We start from the raw sequence: 19070 nt of genomic DNA on the forward strand, positions 1-19070 counted from the left end.
GTACCAAAACTGGTCCAAAAATTTACTGATGGTTGGTATTGAGATAAAAATCCACTTTATATATAACCTAGTGGTTCGTGTATTGCAATGTTCAAGCTAAGAGCTGTGAATTTACTACATCCATTTAAAATAAATAATTTATATGAATACAGATTCTGGCATAATAGGATGTGAAAAATCAAAGGACTGAACCTATGTTTCATTTGCTCACAAACTTACACACACTATTCTGCAAAAAAGACAAATGCAGCAAAGGAAAAAGAAAACTGCCCTTTTGCAAACAATACTAAAAGCACCCCTCCAAAGAGGCAAAAATAAACATGCATATATATGTATAAAGTGTTACTGTTCAACACAAATGCTATATCTAGAAAAATTTAACTGCATAGGTTAAAAAAAAATGTGCAACATTTTAAGCCATTAAAGCACCAAAAAAAAAAAAAAAAAAAAAAAAAAAAAAACCCCAAACCACACCAAAATCATTTTTTATGACAATTTAAACACACAAATAAGAAATATTGATCAAAACTCAAAGTAAATACTTGGACTGATACACAATGTCCATTGTTGGGAGACTTTTTCCTCAATTTAAATGTCTCTTTTCATCTCTAAAAAATTTTAAAGTGCTAACTTTATATAAAGCAGGCAAATCTTTCAAGTAATTTGCTACTTATGCCAATTTTTATAGAGCTAAACAAGAAACTAAGAATAAGCGAAAGTGAAACAGGAAGACCGACCTAAGAAAAAAGTAGCTGGACAAAGCCAACAGAAAGCTCTAACCATCTTGGCCTCCTTTTAATTAAATGAATGAGCTAACAGATTTAGGTGTCTGCAGGTTTAGTAGACTAACTCCCTTGGGTTTGCTAAAATGTATATATTAACAAGTAAACATAGTCCTAAGAAGAGTGACACTTACAAAATCAACACTGGACACTAATTAAAGCAATTTTAAAAATAAAAAGATATTGACTACTGTAAATGAATATAAAATGTAATAGATCTTACAAACTAAGACTGAAGCCTTGTCCAAAGTTTAATTACTCCTGTCCTTTAGCTGCTTTTTCTAAGAAGTATACATTGACCAAATGGCGATTGAGGTGTTTGCTGTAATCTTTTTCCTTCCTAAAAGACCGATCACAGAAAATACAAACAAAATCTCCCTCGGCCTCTTTGACTGCCAAGGCTTCCTTTGCATTTTTTCTGTTCTCTTGTGGAACTGGCCGAGCCCCATTCAATCCTGAATCATCACTACCCTCTGACATGTTGTCACTGAGGTCACTTCCATCATGACTATGGATGCCTTCATCTTCATCCATTTCCTGAGACTCACTCACTGCCGTAGTAGCAGGAGGCGATGCCACCTCGGATTTGGACACTGCTTCGTGTTGCTCTATTGGGAGAGGAAGCAGCAGTGGTGAAACTGGTTCTTCATGTGCTGTGTCTTTATCAGGGAGCTTCTCTGTTTTGTTCTCATCAGTGTCCATTTCCATTTCAGAAAGCATAGTGTCAGCCTGATGTTTACCATTTTCTTCCTCTGGCATACCCAAGTTCTGTTCAGAGGATGAAGTATTGGTAGATTCCTCTACACTAGCAGCAAGACCAGCTAGACTCTTATCTGCCTCTTCTGCTTCTGCGTTTTGAAGAGGGGATTCTTTATTTCCTTCGCCTTCTGTAAGTTTTTGGTCTTTTGACTCCTCTTGCAGGTTTTCCTTTGGCAGCGGTGGAGAGGGTGGTGAGAGATCCTGTGCATCTGCGCTCTCCTTAACAAGCTGGCTATCTTTAACAGGCACTAAGCCAACTTCAATGAGAACTTGCTCCTGCCGTGCCATTTCACTCTGTTCATTACACTTTTCCTTTTTGTTATCTTTTCGAGGTGACTTCTTAGGAGTTGTCTCCATCTGCACAGGTGGCTCCATGGGGGGAGGAGGAGGTTCCATCTGAACAGACCCCTCCTGAGCAACATCCATCTGCACGGGTCCCCCAGCAGCAGGAGGTTCTGTCTGAGCAGGCTGCACCGGAGGAGGCCCAGGAGGAGGCTCCGTGGGCGGCGGCAGCTCTGTCTGCACAGGCCCCACCGAAGGGCCCCCCCCCTCTGCAGGCTCCTGTGAGACAGGCTCCTTCTGAGTAGGCTTGCTGTTTTTTTTATTTGATTTATTTTTCAGAGTTTTCTTCTTTGTATTTTTTTTCATGCCAGTACTTTGCTTTTTATTTTCTTCTACTTTGCTGTCACGTTTTGGTACTTCCTGACTATTTGGGGATTTGCTTTCTGCCTTTTTTTTCTTTTTTGTCACAGGTTCCTCATCATTAACAGGACACTGTAAGGAATGGGCTTCAGTTTCCATCTTCCTTTTGCTTTTCTTGGTTTTACAGGTTTTCTCTGAATTATTTCCTGTATGCATATCCACATCTTTAGCTTCCATTGCTGATTTGCGAGTTCTGGTCGTCACATGTATTGAGGTGTTAGTAGAAGGCTTTTTCTCTTTTGAAACATCCTTTTTCTCCACTTTTACAGACTTCTCACTTTTCTTACCAGCCACATCCCCCTTTGTTTTTGTCTGCTCTGTCTCTGTTTTTTCATTGGTAACATTATTATCAGGCAAGTCAGCCTCTCGCTTTTTGGTTTTCTTTAGTTTCACTTTTGAGACATCCATTGTTTTATTAGGACAGGTAGGATGCTTAGATTTGAAGTGATACTGCAGATTACATTTCTTAGAAGCTGCATAGTCGCACACGGGGCAATTGAACTGCCGTGGATTAACATGTAACTCGACGTGTTTCTTGAAGTTACTTCTATCTGCTGTTTTGTAGTCACAGTGTGGGCAGTTAAGAGGTTTAGGCCCATTGTGAACCTGTCTTGCATGTCGGGTTACTTCATGTTGATTAGAGGCCACATAACTGCACTGATCACATTTAAATGGCTTCTCACCTGAAGGTAAACAAGAGATGTTAGAGAAGCGGCAGGCCAAGAAAGTATTTCAAGATTTTATTAAAATACATACATAAGGAATTGGATGTCAACAAAGGCTATTTTAAAAACTTTATCATGCATCTTACATTTACCATATTTATTTGTCTATCTTTTCTCTTGCCCTCGACATAATTCTTACACCAGAATATATATCTCAGTTAATCACGTCCTAAAAAGTTCATCAAAGTAGGATTCTCAAGTCCTGTTAAAGAACACAGATCCATCAAGAAGCAGACAGTAATTATTGATAGTCTGTTGTCCCATGTGTTAATTTTGTGACAAGCACAATCACACAGAAGATAACTTAATTTTTAAATTTATATTTAAATATAATTTTTATATTTTTATATTTTATATTTTATATTTTAAAATAATGTATAATGGAATATAATAAAACTTCTATATATTTTTCAGACTTCAAAGAAACATCTATGCTCTCAGAACTTTTGGAGCAAGAATTTTAAACTAACCCCGTAGTCTTAGTGAAGAAAATTTTTCTTTACCTCCTTTGTCCATCAAGGCAAGAGTCTGGCTAAATTTTACACAATGAAGTTTCCAATGCCAGAGTTGCTATTTTAAGTATTGCCAAATCAGAAATTATTCCCTGATTCAAACCCCCACCTGGACCTTTTTCTAAAAGGCAGGCAAAGACACTAGGTAAATGAGAAAGAACATACAAATAGATATGGTATTTAAAAGGTAAGCAAACAAGGTCATAATCACTGGCACATATAAAACCAACCTCCCCACCCCCAAATGAAATGCGTAAGAATAACACATTCTACCTGAATACATACCCATCTAGATCACACTTTAGTAAATATTACCAAATGGTATCCATACCCCACTGGTCCAATGGAATGCATAGTAGAAAAACGGAAATTGACATTTATGAAAATTAATGCCAAACAATCTCAAATTCCTATAAGCCTTACTTTATTTTTTCAGAAAGCAAAACTATTCAGACATTATGCAAAGCCATGTAGATGGTACACATCATATGATTAGAAAATGCCTGATAAAATAACTAAATCACACAGAAAAAACTTACCCTGGAAAGTCAGATTAAATATGTAGCATGCTGGACAACTTTTTTCCATGTTAGTTCATTAATAGATTCATAAAGAAGTTTCTACTACATGCCACATTACTCATTTACTCAGCCCTGTCTTGTCCTCTCCAATGAATGATTTCAATGGACAAATATTTGCTTAATATACAGAGGCACATGTTCTACTCTCCACTGTCTCTGGTGAATCCTCTCACCCCACCCCTGCACCTCTGGCCCAGTTCTTGTATGCATAAATAAATCTTTATAAAAAAAAAAATCAATTACGGGGAGACTGCGTATACTAAGGAAAGGGTAAGAAGGGAACTTTTCTAAGGATGGTGGAAAATGTTCCATATATCCATCTAGGTGGTAGTCAAATAGGTAGATACAACATACGTAAAGTCAGTAAATTACATACTTAATAAGTGTGCTTTCACAGTTATGTAAATCAAAACTCAGTGAAATAATGCTTACAAAGACTCAAACTGGGGCCTCCCTGGTAGTGCAGGGATTAAAGTTTCAGGCTATCAAGCTAACACCAGCCACTGCAGCACAAGTTCCATTCCCCACCCATGTCACACCATGGTGCAGTAGACCTCTCCTGTCTCACCTGCTGCTCCCCTCAGCAGTGTATTTCAGTCACTACCTGTTCTGCTCCCCACTCTGTCTCTGTGAAGCCTTTCACCCCCACCCTCTGCACCTCTGGCCTACACCCCAGTTCTTATAACTTATATAACTTATATATATATAAATATATATATATATATATAACTTATATAACTTATAACAGTTCTTATAACAGTTCTACATAACTGAAAATAAATCTTTAAAATAAAGTCTCAAGCCCAAGTATCTTTTTTCTTGCCCCTACCCAACACTGAGTGTCTTTTACACAGGCCTAGCTACTAAAATAGTGCTTATTTAATTATCATCAAGTACTTGAAAGGAAAAGTATTTTTCCACCTTAGTAACAAGTAGAGGTACAACTTAGCAAGTTACTCTTCTAATAAACACTAGACTGAAAACACAAAAATATTAAAAATCAGCTCCTAATGCCAGAAGGATGGTAACTAGCCAGCACCATATGCTCAAAGCTGTCTTAGGGCAAAGATAAACTGGACGCATTTTATCCAGCAGTGAATATTTCATCCAAGATTAAACAATAACATCTCCCCCTGAGAATCGTGAAAAGAGTGTCCAGCACTACCCAAGTAATAATAGTCTAACACCACTAGGGGAAAACACCAACAAAATGAAAACTATCAGTGTAGGTAATAAATAGTCTATAAAATATCCAACTTTCTTTTTCACTAAAACAACATTCCAATCCCTTAATTTTACCTGCAAAGATATACTATATGGATGAAAGTGCTCCAAGTAAAGGACCAATGTGATTTTGTTGCATAAAATTCATAAAGAATACAAAGAAAATTTTAATCAAAGAGTATAAGGGCATACAACCTGATAACAACTCAGAAATAAAAACAAAGTCCTGATAAGCCAATTTCTGTCATTTAAAGTATATCAACTTAACAGAACCTAATCTCACCTAAAATTAAGGCTATACACACTTCTTGCCTAAAATAACAAAATGAACAAAAAACCTATGAACAAAACCTATGAACAAAAGCCAAAATGCTCAAGCTGACCTGTAATGATCAAACTTCAGACCACAGAGAATATACCCAAGATATTCATTCACTCCATGTAGTCCAGTCAGAAAAACCACCTATCCAGGGCCCTCCCCGGTGGTGCAAGAGGTTAAAGCACAACACTATGAAGCTATCACAACTGCTGTAGCATGAGTCCAATCCCCAGCCAGGGAGCTGACCCACAGGCCTTTCCTGACCCGTCCACTGCTCCCCTCAGCAATGTACTTCAATCTGCCTGTTGTGTCCCACACTCTGTCTCTAGTGAATCCTCTCACCCCCTGAGCCTCTGACCTGCACCCCAGTTCTGTATGCATAAATAAATTAATCTTTTTAAAAAAAGAGAAAAAAACTACCTATTCAATTTGACCTAACCTCAGTTGATGTCAAGTGTTATACCACCCACTCATACACAAAAAAACCATTTTTGTTTCCTGTTTGAGACTGGCAATAAAGACAGTGACTGCTGAGGCTCCCTGGTGGCGCAGGGGTTAAAGTCTCAGGGCTATCAAGCTATTATTGCCTGCCACTTGAGCATGGGCATGAGTTGGATCGCGTCAGGGAGCTGATTCACAAGGTACAGGAGTCCTCTCCTGCCTTGCCAGCTGTACCTCGGCAGTATATTTCAGTTAGTCTGTCTATTCTGCTCCCCTAGTCTGTCTCCAGTGAATCCTCTCACCCAGCACCCCTGGCATATACCCCAGTTCTTATATGCATAAATTTAAAAAAACACAAATCTTTAAAAACAAAAGAGAGAGAAAGAGAGTAACTGTTCTCTCAATACATTATGCTTCCAATGTCTTTATGTTGTAACATTTTCTAAAGATTTATTTATTTATGCCTACCGAGCTGGGGTACAGGCCAGAAGAAGTACAGAGGCAGTGAGAGGAGTCACCAGAGCAAGAGTGAGGAACAGAACAGGCAGATCAACAAAGTGCACTTCGAAGGGAGTTGAGGGTGAGACAGGAGAAGTCTGCTATGCCATGTGGGGTCACCTCCAGGATGGGGGATCAAACTCACACTGAAGCGGCTGTGCTAGCTTGCAGTGCTGCATTCTAATCCATTGTGCCACCATGGGAGGCCCATGTTATAACTTCTTAAGCCATTTTCTAAGCCATGTTCTTTTTAATGCTGTTGATGATGAGGTAAGTGGGAGTGGGGCAATCAGTACACAAATCACAGCTCTTCTACTTTAGAGGAACAGCAACCCTAGAGAAAGCATTTATCCTCTCTAAACTCATGCTTTAATAATCTATAAATTCTCGGAGTTAAGTGTTTTAGCAATACTAAATTTAGAGATAAAGTCCAACTTTTTAGTAGCCTCCATGTATATTCATTAACAGACTTGCTGAATTTTAATACTGAAAATTACCTTTTAAAATACTGCAAAGACAATTTAAAAAATAAAAACCAGGCCCTCCCTGGTGGCGCAGCGGGTTAAAGCACAGCACTAAGAAGCTAAAGCCACCTCCGCGTGAGTTCGATTATTCCCGCCTGCCCCGGAGGTGACCACATGGCGTGGCAGACCTCTCCTGACCCACCTGCTGCTCCCCTCAGCAGTGTACTTCGTCGATCTGCCTGTTCTGTTCCCCACTCTCTAGTGAATCCTCTCACCCTCCACATCTCTGGCCTATACCCCAGTTCTGTATGAATAAATAAATAAATCTTTAAAATAAATAAATAAATAAAACCCAGCAAACTCAAAACCATTTAGGCAAAAATTTAAGTAGTATAAAATACTACAGATACACAATGATGAAAGTATTATCAATTTATGAAAGATGCAAGTGAGTCATTTTAATCCAATGACAGCAACAGATAGGACTTCAAATGCAATAAAATAACACAGTATTAAAGTATTTAATTCCCATGGGATAGGAACAGAAGAAAAACTAAAGAGCAGCAAAAAAAAAAGAGCAAGCCAGATAAATCGAAAAGGGGAACATTATACAGGAAAAATAGCCCTATTTCTCCAATGAGTTAGGGTCACCACTTGTAAAATGAGGATAACTGTAGAACATATAGGATATTACAGATTAAAATGTGTTAACTCTTAAATGCAATCAACAGGGAGCTTTAATAAGACAAAGAAATGCCTGCAAGGATACACTATGCAAACCTCTTCAGCTCAAATCTGAACATGCATTCAATCACTGACTTAAGACAGAAAAATCCAACAAAAATAAAATACAAGAAAAATTTTAAATTTGAGTAGTCACAAAGAAACAGGTTAAGACTGATTTCACTAGTGGCTACCCAATCAAACAACACAAATTTAAGGTAACTGTTGAGAGATATAGGTCAACTTAGATTTTTGTAAAAAGCAAGATTATTAGCATTGTTCTCCCACAGAGGTGCAGTCTATTCCAAATCAGACATGGCAATTACTCAGGGTCAATCATGGTCAAAACAAACTGTCAATTCAAGACCACCTATGCTAATATGCTTTTTAACTTGGCCACCTACATAGCCTCGATAATGAAGACCAATTCTAGTTAGTGGTTATCATTATTTAATTCTGGAATGATGAATTCATCATCATTAAGTATAACACTCCTGTATATTTTCTAATGTAGGTTAATAAACTGGTATGATGGATTAGACAGGTTAGATATTTGTCACTCTCTAAAGTTAAACTTCTAGAAATTAGTTCTCAGAAGCACTACTCAAAGAGAACAAAACCAACTTCAGTGCTGAGAAGCTAAGAAGGAACCCATGGAACCTGGTAACCATGTACTGTGCAACTTGGTGTTACACTACATTGGGGCATGAGGAGGGGAGGAAGAAACACTATTATAAAGTAAGAACTGTTCAAAAAGAATAACTCAGCTTTCATTTAAGCATCAGTTTAAGTTTTATCAGGCAAGGAATTACTGAAGATTTGAAGATCCAACGTGAATTTAAGTCACCCCCCTCTCCCACACCAAAAAAAGTATGCACAACATAATTACATTGTTTTAGGAGCTCCCACCTATGAAATCTTGGTAAGAATTTCCATTCAAATATAGCACCACACTAACAGTCAACAGTGATTTTCAAGGCTCATTTATATTAAAGTATAATCATAAATAATAACTGAATTTTAGTTTTAGAAGGATTTCCTTATAATGGAAGTTTACTTAAAATGACAGAAAAGTTCCCATTTACCAACCTGAATGAGTACGCATATGTCTAGTTAGATGAGTCTTCTGAGAACTTGAGTAAGGACAAAGTTCACATTTATATGGACGTTCTCCTACAAAAAAAAAAAATTAGTTTTTAAATATGATAGAACAGGGCAAATACAATTCTCATTAACAATTATACAACATTCAGTATTGAAATACCTGAACAATTTTTCTGTTGCTGGTAAGAGTTAGGTTAGCCATACAAATGATTTAATTCAGAGTCCATATAACCCATATAACTACATTTTAGTGACCAGAAATGTCACTGGCATTCTAGATATTCACAGCCTTTTAATTTTCACTGTAATGACACATATTATCATATTAAATATTAAGAACTGAGTAATCTTGTTTTCTTTGGAAGGTTTATTTATTTATGCATACAAGACCAAGGTACAGGCCAGGTGGAGGGCTTGAGGATTCACCAGAGACAGATTAGTGAGCAAAAATGGCAGACCTACTGAAGTGCACTGCTGAAGGGAGCAGCAGGCGAGACAGTAGAGGTCTGCCACACCTAATTAATTATCTTTATAAGGTATCAAAAAGGCATTTTATTCTAATTAGAATTATCCTTTAAAAAATTACCCAACTTTCTGAGGTTATGATTTAGGGTTTTTTTTTAATGTTTATAAATGATAAATCTGCCATTTAAAATTATTTGCTTTTATTAAAACAAGGACAATTTGAGTGGGGATGTTGTTTGTTGCATTAAGCTCTTTCCCTGTGATAGGTATCATTTCATAACACAGGTCAGTGCTAAAACAAATTATACAATGAAGTTGTAAGAATTGAAAACAACTAAAGATGAGATGTCAATGACTTGCTGAAGAATTTATGACTCAAAGGTTAGAAATATGTATTTTTTGGACATGGATGATCAATCAAAAAACAGACTGTAGGTGGAGGACAAAAAAACGTCAACATGGGTTTAGTATCAGCACTATGAAGGGATGGGCAGACACTAAAGCTTGTTCAATACCTGGCCAGAGAACTAATCCATGTGGAGCAGCAGACCACTATTCTCTCATCCACTGCCCCCCTCAGCAATGTATTTCAGTCTACCTATTTATTCTGCTCCCCACTACCTCTGGTGAACCCTCTCACTCCCCACCAAACACACACACCTCTGGCCTATACCCCAGCTCTTGTATGCATAAATAAAACTTTTAAAAAGAAAAAAAAAAAAACAAAAAACATGACAATTTGTGGCCTCCCTGGTGGTCTAGAGTTCAGTTTCAGTGTTATCACCACTATGACTTGAGTTCAATCCCCAGCCAGGCAGCTAACTCACATATGGCACAGCAGACCCCTTCTGTCTTGCCTACTGCTCCTCTTAATGTATTTCAGTAACTCATCCTGTTTCTGCTCCCCACTGTTTCTGGTGAATCCTCTCACCCCCTGCACTTCTGGCCTATACCCCCAGTTCTTCTATTCATAAATAGTAATAATAATAAAAAGCTTGACAATTTGCTTTCATCTAATATTTGGCCACTAGACAGTAATAATGACTTCGGGAAGTTACTTACAAACTCAGTTTTGGCCCTCCCTGGTGGCACAATGGGTTAAAGCTAGCCACAGCAGCTTCTGTGGTATATATAGTTCAATCCCCTGCCAAAGAGGTGATCCACATGGTGCAGCCAACCTCTAATGTCTCACCCACTGCTCCTCTCAGTGGTATACTCCATTTCTGCTCCCCACTGTCTCTGGTGAATCCTCTCACCACCCCCGCACCTCTGGCCTATACCCCAGTTCTGTATGCGTAAACAAATCTTTTACAAAAGAAAAACCTTAGTTTCCTCACCTATAAAATTAATAGTATCTTCACTTCCTAAAATTGTGAGATTTTAAATTAAGAATAGGACCTCCCTGGTGGCGCAGCGGGTTAAAGCACTGCACTGAGAATCTAAAGCTGCTTCCGCATGAGTTCGATTCCCGCCTGCCCCGGAGGAGACCACATGGCGAGGCAGACCTCTCCTGACTCGCCGGCTGCTCCCCTCAGCAGTGTACTTCGTCGATCTGCCTGTTCTGCTCCCCACTCTGCCTCTGGTGAAGCCTCTCACCGCCCCTGAGCCTCTGGCCTGTACCCCAGTTCTGTATGTACAAATAAATAAATCTTTAAAAAAAAAAAAAAAAAAGAATAAATGAAGGGGCCTGGTTGTACAACAGGTTAAAGTGAAGTACTTACGAAACTATCCACAGCCACTGCAGCACGAATTTGATCCCCAGCTAAGGAGGTGATCTCTCCTGACCTGCCCACCCCTCAACAGTGTATCTGAGTAGATCCACCTTTTGCTCCCCATGCTGTCTCCCTCATGCTGTCAACCTCCACATATCTGACCTGCACTCCAGTTCTTGTATACATAAATAATAAATAAATCTTCAAAAATAACCAAATGCTCCTGCCCCTTATTTCACAGGTGACCTTTTCTATCTCCTTTTCCAAATAGCCTGCCCTTCTAAAATGTAAAACCAAACTAAAGGACCAATAAGCACATGAAAAAAATGCACATTTATCATTAGCCATGCATTTGCATTGGCAATGCAAATCAAAACCACAATGTGATTAAAGTGTCTACCTACTAAAATGACTGTAATCTAAATACAGAGTCACATATTGTTTATGATGTAGAAAAAAATGGAACACATCCACTGGTGGGACTGTAAAGTAATAAAACAGTTTAGCAGATCCTCAAATGACTGAAGTTACCATTTAGCCTATCAATTCTACTCCTAGATATATAACACTCAAGAGAAAAAAAATATATCCACACAAAAATGTATACAAAAAACTCATAACAGTACTATTCATCATAGCCAAGAAATAAAAACAATCCAAATACCTATTAATTTATGAATGATAAACAAAATGTTGTGCATCCATACACTAGAGTCTTATTTGGCAATAAGAGGAAAACAAGTACTATACATACAACATAGGTAAACCTTAAAAACATTATGCTAAGTGAAAAAACATAATAATAACTACATATTCCATTTACGTGACATATCCACAATAGGCAATCCACAGTGGAGAATATAGTATGTACTTATGTATACAAAATGGTTAAACAAAAAAGTTAATAGAAGAAAATGAGATACAAACAGATTATCTTGAAGGATGAGTTAAGGATAATTTTATAAATTGTTTACAACAGAATAAGTTGTTCTATTTATGTAAATCTACTAAATAGGCATAAACACTAGAAGTGATTTTTTTCAGGTCCACACAATGGCAAAATTGTCATCCTTTAAAGTAAAATATGTGAACTAGTTTAATTATCCAAGCTAAGAAATTAAAAACCCATAAATGAACCCAAATGAAAATAATCCTCAACAGTTACATCAAGACAATTACCTATTAAAAGAAACTCTGAACTTTAACTTAGTTTACTTCTATGTGACCTGGGGGCACAGGCTTTCGAGCCTGATGTCTTCCTCTTAGTAAAAATGGGCTACATACTTACCTGGTTTTCCTCAATGAGCTATTTTGAAAGATTAACACAGTACACAGTTCGTAAGTACATAAGAACAGAAGAACAGAAGAGACCTATTAAGTAAATCTGAAAAGTAGGCTACAAACATATTTTTCCATAAATTGTCTTAACCATGCATTTAACATCAGATATTACATAATCAAAATATTATCCTTTATGTATCAAATTGTTCACCATTTCAAAAATTATTTATTTATTTATTTATGCATACAAGAACTGGGGTACAATTTCCACAAGCCAGAGGTGTAAAAGCCAGAGGTGCCAGGGGTATGCAGATTCACCAGAGATAGAGTGGGGAACAGAACAGGTGGAGTGACTGAAATACACTGCTATGGGGAGTAACAGGCAAGACAAGGGAAGGTCTGCTGCACCATGTGGGTCACCTTCCTGGTGGGGGTACGAACTCATGCTGGAGTGGGGCTGCACTTTAACCCTTTGTACCACCAGATAAGCCCCTATTTCCAAATTTTTTAAATTACAAATTAAAAATATTACAAGTAAGATAATAATACTATAGGAGAAAAATGTTTTCAAAAAGCATTAAAACCAAGTTAAGTTTTAAGATGTCACTGTGGAAGAAAAAAAAGTAATGAACAATTATAAGGTTATGAAATATAGCCATTAATTAGTCATCCAGAGGCCTCCATGGTAGACAAGGGGTTAAGTCTCAGCACTATGAAGCAATCTGCAGCCACTGAAGCACAAGTTAGATCCCCACCAGGGAGCTGACCCACATGGCACAGCAGACCTCTCCTGTCTCACCTGCTGCTCCCCTCAGCAGTGTTTTCAGTCTGCCTGTTTTGCTCCCTACTGGTCTCTGGTGAATCCTTTCACCTCCCCCACCTCTGGCCTACACCCCAGATCTTGTATGCATAAATAAATGTATATCTAAAAAATTAAGAAATTACAAAAATAGCTAATATCTAAAAAAGAGCTTTATACAAAAAATTGGAAATTCACAAATATTCAATTTTTCCAGCTATTTACCTTTTATTCTAAAAAAGTTCTTAAATAGACAAATTTAGATTACTGAAAAAAATTTTAGCTTTCTGGAATTTCTTCTAAGTGTTCAAAGATTCACAAGTTCTGAAGTAACCAAAATCAACTGAAAAAAGATGAAAATTCAAATGTATTTCAAAATTCAAAATGAAGACATTGGGGGGCTAGTGGTTATTTTCTTATGTTGGTTTTCGGAGTGGTTGGGAGGATATGTACTTTTAAAAATTCCTCAAGGTAGTACCCATAAAAGTTACGTACTTGATCATGTCATAGTTACTACCTTGAAACCTCAATAGCATTTACTGCTAATTCTAAATTAGGCCCCAAGGTTCATAAAAGCTTAAATAAAAGGGGAAAAACTGATGACCACACAAGAAGTATTCATGAACCAAAGTAATATGACTAGTTGGAATAGTTTTAGATATTAACAGGGGAAGTCACGGGAATATTATGAGGTTAATTTTTTTTAAGTTTTATTTTTTTAAGTTTTATTTATCTGTGCGTACAGAACTGAGGTACACGCAGGCCACAGGTGCAGGGGCAGCAAGAAGGTTCACCAGAGACAGAGTGGGGAGCAGATCAGGCAGACTGATGAAGGACACTGCTGAGGGAGCAGTGGGCAGGTCAGGAGAGGTCTGCCGTGCCTTATGGGTCACCTCCAGGGCCAGGGATCCACCTTCCACTTAAGTGGCTGCTGCAAGCTTCAGCTTGCAGTGCTGTGTCCTAACCCACTGCACCACCAGGGAGGGCCTAATGAGGTTATTTAGTGATTAATGGGGGTTGGGGGGTGGCCACTGGTGGATTGGGCTCCCATATAACTTGCTACCTACACTGTGTTTTTTTAATGTTTGAACTTCTCTGGAAAGAAAATCAAATCAGATTACAATTCCAAAAGGACAGATTCTTTTACTTAACTGGATTTAAAGTTTTAAATACAATCTGCTGGAGCTTAGAAATCTTGCTGATGGTCTTTTCTTGCAAAAGAATGTCACTTTAAGTTTTACTGTTTAAGAGTACCACTTTTTTTTATATATATTTATTTATTTATTTGTACAGAACTGTGGTACAGGCCAGAGATGCGGAGGGTGAGAGGATTCACCAGAGACTGAGCGGGGAGCAGAACAGACGAAGTACACTGTTGAGGGGAATCTCCTCTGGGGCAGGCGGGATCGAACTTATGCGGAAGTGGCTTATGCTTCCTTGTGCTGCATGCCACCAGGAAGGGCCAGCCAAACTACCACTTTTAAAAGCATAGTGACATCCCTCTCCCCACTCTGCCCCAACTTTACCTGTGCCATTCAATCCTGGGAGAAAAAAAAGGAAATTGATGCATATAGCACCCCACATCACTTTTTCAGCTGTGATTTGTAGTACAGTACTTGATTATCCCAGTTTGTTCAGACCAATGATCACTTCTCGAAGTTATCAACTCTTACCAAGAAAAGTTAAGATTAACTACCAATTACAAACATTCCTTGCAAAAGTAAGACCCTTTAATTACAAAGCTCTGAAAATCAATGTAAAAGTGAATGGGGGGTGTCCCCTCTAGTGGTGCCAGGGCTTAAGTCTCAGCATTGTGAAGCTATGGGCACCCACTGCAGTCAGTACTGAGTTCAATCCCCCACAGGGAGCTAACCCACTTGTCGCAGCAGAACTCTCCTATTTCACCCATTGCCCCCCTCAGCAGTGTATTTCATTCAATCTGCTTTTATTGCTCCCCACTCTGTCTCTGGTGAATCCTCTCACTCCACCACCCCACCCCCACCCCCTGCACCTCTGGCCTACACCCCAGCTCTTGTATGCATAAACAAAATAATCCTTTTTTAAAAAGTGAATTAAAAGCGTCCCTGTGGCACAGAGGTTGAAGTCTCAGCCCTATCAAGCAATCACTGCAACAAACCCCAGCCAGGGAGCTCACCCACATGGCACAGCAGACTACTCTGCTCCCCACAGCAATGTATTTTAGTGGATCCACATGTGCTGCTCTTCACTGTCTCTGATGAATCCTCAACCCTCCACACCTCTGGCCTACACCCCTGTTCTTGTATACATAAATAAATAAAATAGATTCTTTAAAATATAAAAGTGAATGAAGGAGTGTGGGGAAAAATAATGGAGTGAATCACTAAGATGGGGTTTTCCCTTTGGATGAAATAGTCATAAAACTGAATGTGGTGATGGTTGCACAACTCTGAATACACTAAAATCCCTGAATTACAACTTTAAACGAACTGTGTGTGTGGTGGTGGTAGTAGAATATATTTCAATAAAGCTGTTATTTTTAAAGACTGAATTACAAAAAGTGACAAAATATTGACAAAACTAAGTATAGGAGACGGGTATAGAGTCTTTCTCTTTACATCTGAGTTAAGATCAAACTTTTTTTAAAGACTTCCATGGGGGGGGGGGAGCTATCATAACACAAGTTCAATCCCTCCTGGACCAGAGTTAGACATGGCACAACAGACCTCTCCTGACCTGCCCACTGCTCCCCTCTGTAGTGTACTTCGTCAATCTGTCTGTTCTGCTCCCCACTCTGTCTCTGGTGAATCCTCTCACTGCCCCTGCCCCTCTGGCCTGTACCCCAATTCTTGTATGCATAAATAAATAAATCTTTAAAAAAAAAGACTTCCATTTTTTTCATACTGCATCTCTGCTTTCTTAGGAAAATGATTTTAAGTGTGATAATCCCACCAATTTTTTAAAATCTAACTGCACTTTTCTGTTTTAGAGACAAGCTTTTTCATTTAAGAACTCAATACCACAAATCCAGTATTTTGCCAAGTTTGAAGCTTCTATTAAATAGAATGTAAGGAACAATTATTGGGTTTTCTAATCCTTCAATTCCTTTGCAATACTGTATCTTAGGTGTATTATGCACTGTCCACTCAATTAATTTCCTTTAAAAAAACATCTAACTTAATAATCTTCTATTTCAAGTTTCCACACTACATAATTTTGGAGAAAGCATCAATAAAATTTCTATGGATTTTTTCCAAATAACAATCTGTGCTGTATTCCTTCACTTAAATCATCCAACCCTTTATCATCCCTATGAAGAAACTTAAAAAAAAAGTTAAATAAAACTTTACCAAGGTCCCAAAAACAGCAAATGACTGATCCAGGATTTGAAACCAGTCCCTTTCCTTTAACACACTTTTGTAACTACCCACTCTATTATCAGAAGTGAGCTAAACCGATACATTACAATTTCCTCTTACCTGTATGAGTTCGAACATGCTGTACGTAATTATTCTTTCTGTCTGAGAAATAGTTGCATTTTCCGCATGTATATACTTTCCTTGGAAAATGGTTTCTCAAATGTTTCCTCCAGTGATATTCACTTACTGTGGTGTACGTGCAAATGATACACTTGTAGACTCTCTCATTATCTCCAGCTCTAGTGTGGTGTTTCAAGTGAGCAGTATAGTGATCGTATCTATTAGTGTTGTACCCACAGCGGTCACAGCGAATGGGGCCCTTGGAGAAATCTCCCTCTTCTGTAGTGGAAGAGCCAGATTCCCTGGCTTTTGCTTGCTTTTCTGCACTTTCTTCCACAAAAAATTTCTTGGCACTATGAACTCTAATGTGGTGCACAAACTGTTCTTCGGATTCTGCTTCATACTGGCATGGCTTACAACGAAAGGGTTTTGTCTTCAAGTTCTTGCATTTGTCCTCAGTTCCAGGTGTCTCAGGAGGAAGTTCTTTATTTGAGCTGTAAATTTCTGGGGCAGCTGATACCTCAAATACAGGCTGTGGTTCTACAACACTGAGTTCCAAACTTTCCAGTTCCACATTTTCCAGTCCACTGGGTTCACCTTTAATTTCAGGAGACTCTTCAAGTCCTTCTCCATCACTATCTGAAAAGTTGTTATCTCCAACAGGCATCAATTCAGCCATCTGTCTTTCTTCACCAACCAGGTAATCACAACAGCTGCCATTTACTTCCCCAGTTAAGGCCACATTTGCCAACATGATAAGCTGAGGTGCAGCCAGTTCGGCTTTAGAGAGGTCATGCAAGTCATACATGTCGTTAGACAAGGCCATGCCAATGTTGCCACCGTTGGTGAATAGTCCTCCTCCTCCAGAAGACTGCCCCATTACCTGGGTGGCCATAACTGTAATCTGAATTAAAAACAAAACAGACACACAAACAACAAAAATAAAAAAACACCAGTTTAAACACAAAATTTTACTGATCTAAAATCCAAGCATCACTGTAAATTCTTGACTTAAAAAACTTCCAATATAAACATTAAATTAAATGAGATTCATTAATTACTAAAAATAAGACATTAATCTATTCTTACAATTGTGACTTGCCCTTACTAGACACAAAAAGAATTTTATTACTCCTACAAAAAAAATCTGTAACTGTTTGACACAACCTATCTATCAACTAGGTCCACAACTGGTATGCTTCTACCCAATTTTTCTAGTAGAAAAAAATAAACCTTATTTTTAAGGTTAATTCAAGTTATTTTTTGATTCAATACATAATCATAAACTGCTGCCCTCTAGGCCCCTTCCCCCCCAAAATAAGTTTCCTTGTCCGAATCAGGAAAAGAGTAACCCAGAAGTCATACTGTGCCTTTATTTAAACACACCCACGTTTGGAAAGTCTAATAATTGTTCGACTAAACTGAATTTCATATTAACTCAACTAACTCCAAAAGGAGAAAACTGAAAAAAGTAACCACTTGGTTTGATTTCTTTCAATGACTTGATCTGTTAAAGAAAAAAAAAATTAAGGCCCTTTTCTTTGTATAAAAGGTTGCTCAATGTATGCAAAACTTCACAAATGAAAATAATCCTCCAAGCCCCCTCATAAAACAACTGCAGCCCCAAATACACAAGCAGCAACTTTCTTGCATTGTGCTGCCATGGCCTACTTGCCCAGTGGAAGCCATTACAAGATTACCTTCCTGAAAACAAGTTGAGCTTTTAAAATCGTCTTAACACGTTAAGGTTAATCTAAAAGGTGCTGTTCTCAAATCAGGAGTTCTCATGTAAACCAGAAAAAGCAAAATAACTGACACAAGTGCTAAAAAATAGAAAGGTAAACCCAAAATGCAAAAGTAACCCGTTTCACTCAAGTACATACTAACACAAACCAGTAGAGTTCCAACGAAAGTTGGAATCAAATGCCATCACAGAAAACTGGGGGGCAAAAGCTGTCCCAGGGCTTAACAACCCAGACGACTCGGCAACTGACCCAAACGTCGACTTTTCTAATGCCTTCCTAAACCCTACCTGCCACCTCAAAGGAATTTTAAAGTTTGTCAGGAAGGGCGTCCCAGCACAGCCCGAAAGTCCAACGTGTTGCACGAATTCCTATGTGCTGCTGCCACCAGCGCCTGCCTCGGCGGCGGCATTCCTGACTCAAACAGGCATTCGGCCATTTTCTCAAAATACCAAACACAAAGCAGCTCTTTGCAAACTCGGGCGCTCTCGCTTCCTCTCGGCTCGGCCCGCTCACTGCACACATTTACCCACTACCTCTTGGGAGGTGCCCCGACACTCGTCCTGCTTTCCCCCCGTGCTCCCCAACACTAAAAGAGAGCAGGGTAGTTCAGGGAGCCGATGGGTCGGGACCAAAGCTTCCCAACCCAGGCGGCCCCCTCCCCGGCCCGCGAGCCCCAGCCTGGGAGAGGGAGGAAAGTTACCGCGTCGCCCGCTGTTCTCGGCGCCCCGGGGCTCGCCCTCTGCGACGACCGGGGAGGCTCCGCGGGCGCCCTCGCG

The 19070-nt window shown here is 38.8% G+C and overlaps 1 protein-coding gene across 1 annotated transcript; it reads right to left on the bottom strand.

Moving 5' to 3' along the window:
* Positions 1-442: 442 nt before the first annotated feature.
* Positions 443-19047, bottom strand: REST (RE1-silencing transcription factor). Its single transcript, XM_004681468.2, has 4 exons — positions 18995-19047; positions 16550-17453; positions 8820-8903; positions 443-2926 (listed from the first exon to the last, which is right to left on the bottom strand). The coding sequence occupies exons 2-4, from the start codon at positions 17442-17444 to the stop codon at positions 1038-1040; spliced, it is 2868 nt and encodes a 955-aa protein (XP_004681525.1). The 5' UTR covers positions 17445-17453; positions 18995-19047; the 3' UTR covers positions 443-1037.
* Positions 19048-19070: the final 23 nt, after the last annotated feature.

Source organism: Condylura cristata, unplaced genomic scaffold (assembly GCF_000260355.1).
Source record: "Condylura cristata isolate star-nosed mole 26May11 unplaced genomic scaffold, ConCri1.0 scaffold00012, whole genome shotgun sequence".
Lineage (NCBI taxonomy): Eukaryota > Metazoa > Chordata > Mammalia > Eulipotyphla > Talpidae > Condylura > Condylura cristata.